The 2,387-nt window shown below is 37.4% G+C and overlaps 1 protein-coding gene across 1 annotated transcript in view; it reads left to right on the top strand.

The window, feature by feature from the left end:
• The window catches only part of LOC106871062 (zinc finger MYND domain-containing protein 10), a 27,694-nt gene that overhangs the window by 12,284 nt on the left and 13,023 nt on the right, over positions 1–2,387 (top strand). Inside the window, exon 9 of the mRNA XM_014917327.2 lies at positions 1,947–2,036. Within this exon, the coding sequence (XP_014772813.1) occupies positions 1,947–2,036 (90 nt within the window). The remainder of the gene's footprint in view (positions 1–1,946; positions 2,037–2,387) is intronic.

The following is a 2,387-nucleotide window of genomic DNA, read 5'->3' on the forward strand; positions in this document are numbered from 1 at the left end:
TGATTTGGCAGAGTTTCTACAGCTGGATGCCCTTCCTAACGCCAACCACTCCGAGGGTGTAGTGGGTGCTTTTATGTGCCACCGGCATGAGCGTATATTTATTGTTTGAATGAGTTATATTTTACTGGGAAGTTTAATCTAGAGAATAGGTGTGGAGATTTTAGTTTTAACACCTGCTATACAGGAATGGTTAATATGTCGTGCAGGTGGCAATTCATTTAATATCTGTTAAAGATGCATAACTCATCGAACAGTTGTTTTGTTGGTTAAGATCAATATTAAAATGATGATCTCGGTGAACACCTGCTACCTTATTTAATATCCTATATATGGTTGTATAGGTGCAATCATGGCTGTTTGGTCATGATGTTTGCTTGTCAACCATATGATTTTAGGCTCAGTCCTACTGTGTGGCAGCTTGGGTGTCTTTTGCTATAGACCCAGCTGGTCAATACTTTGTGAATGGATCTGGTTGAAGGAAATGTAATGAAGCCCATCATAAATATGTAAAAATGTATGTGCGTGTTTGTGTGTTTGTGTGTGTGTGTATATAATGCTTATATTTTTGTGATTGCAGTGAACAGTGAAGTTTGTTGTCATTCTTTGTCAATAAATCATGCACTATTTTTGTGCTTTCAAAAACATGTTGAATAAAAAGACACTTTGTAACATACTTTGTTCAGTACAATAAATAAGATAATCAGACAACAGTAAAAACAATGTAACAAACTAACGAATCACTTTACGAACCAACAATCAATATTCCTTGTGAACTAACCAACCAGAATTTCCCAACTTCACTACAAACTAACACAAACTCCATTTGACTCCGAACTCCACTTGACTCCGAACTCCACTTGACTCCGAACTCCACTTGACTCTGAACTCTGAACTAACTCAGATCGTTACTCTTTATACTTTACTCAGACCAGTCTATCTCTTGCAAGGGGGCTTCATAACTCTCATCACAACAGAAACAAAAAAATCAGCTCATGGTTAATTATTTTTTTACTGCCCACAAGGGGTTACACACAGAGGGGACAAACAAGGACAGACAAACGGGATTAAGTCAATTATATCAACCCCAGTGCATAACTGGTACTTATTTAATCAACCCCGAAAGGATGAAAGGCAAAGTCGACCTTGGCAGAATTTGAACTCAGAATGTAGTGGCAGACGAAATACCACTAAGCATTTCGCCTGGCGTGCTAACATTTCTGCCAGCTCGCTGCCTTAGAACAATAATAATAAGAATCTTTTCTACTCTAGGCACAAGGCCCGCAATTTGGGGTGAGGGGGGCCAGTCAATTAGATCAACCCCAGTACACAACTGGTATTTAATTTATCGACCCCGAAAGGATGAAAGGCAAAGTCGACTTTGGCAGAATTTGAACTCAGAATGTAATGGCAGACGAAATACCACTAAGCATTTCGCCTGGCGTGCTAACGATTCCGCCAGCTGGTCGCCTTAATAACTCATGGTTAATGACAGGAAGGATATGCAGCTGTAAAACAATATCTAAGTAATATGTATTCATCTAACCCATGCTATCACGAAGCAGCAGATGTGAAACTAACGAATGAAAGGATAAATGATATAATGGTTAATACAGTGAACAACTGTTAGTTTAACATTTTGCTTATGATGTTTATTGTAGTGAACAGCTGTTAACATACATGATATAGTAACAATAGAATCAGCATGAAGCTTGAGACAACGGGGACAAAAAAATATGATGTGATTTTTTTTCTATTGGAGTCAAGCTAGTACCAATGATATATGACTACACAATGATGTCTAATTACTAAGATAGTTAAGATAAGGATTAGTTTTTTCACTGGGCATTGAGAAATTAAATATCAACTTATAAATTGTGGTGTTGTGTACTTCATTGGGAAACTTCTTTCTACATTTTATTATGTGTAGTTCTTTTACTGACCACCAGGTTTGGATAGCTCTCTTTAATGTCATCATGAAAAGTAGTTGTCAGAAGAAGTATGAAATGACATCGTATCGGAAAAACATCTTGATGAAGGTAAGATGTACTGTATATTTTGTCTTGTCTTATCTTTTTTAAGGAGAAAGATCTGTCATTGCATGCATTTTTGCATGCTCAGAATTGCTGGCATATGGAATGCATTACCACACCAGTTGTTAGCTGTTAGGACGCTACATCCTTCAAAACTTTCAAGCTTCCTGAAATTTGCCAATAGTACTCCTAATGTCCACCTCAATCATTTTTTTTTTAATGACTCATTCACTGTTCAGGTCCTGTGCATTATTCTATGTACTGTTCACATATTTTGGCTACTTTTTATGATGATTTGTAGTGCACCTGACTACTGTTCATTATCATCATCATTCTCCTCCTCCTCCTCCTCCTCCC

The sequence above is a fragment of the Octopus bimaculoides genome, chromosome 5 (genome assembly GCF_001194135.2).
Source record: "Octopus bimaculoides isolate UCB-OBI-ISO-001 chromosome 5, ASM119413v2, whole genome shotgun sequence".
Taxonomy (NCBI): Eukaryota; Metazoa; Mollusca; class Cephalopoda; order Octopoda; family Octopodidae; genus Octopus; species Octopus bimaculoides.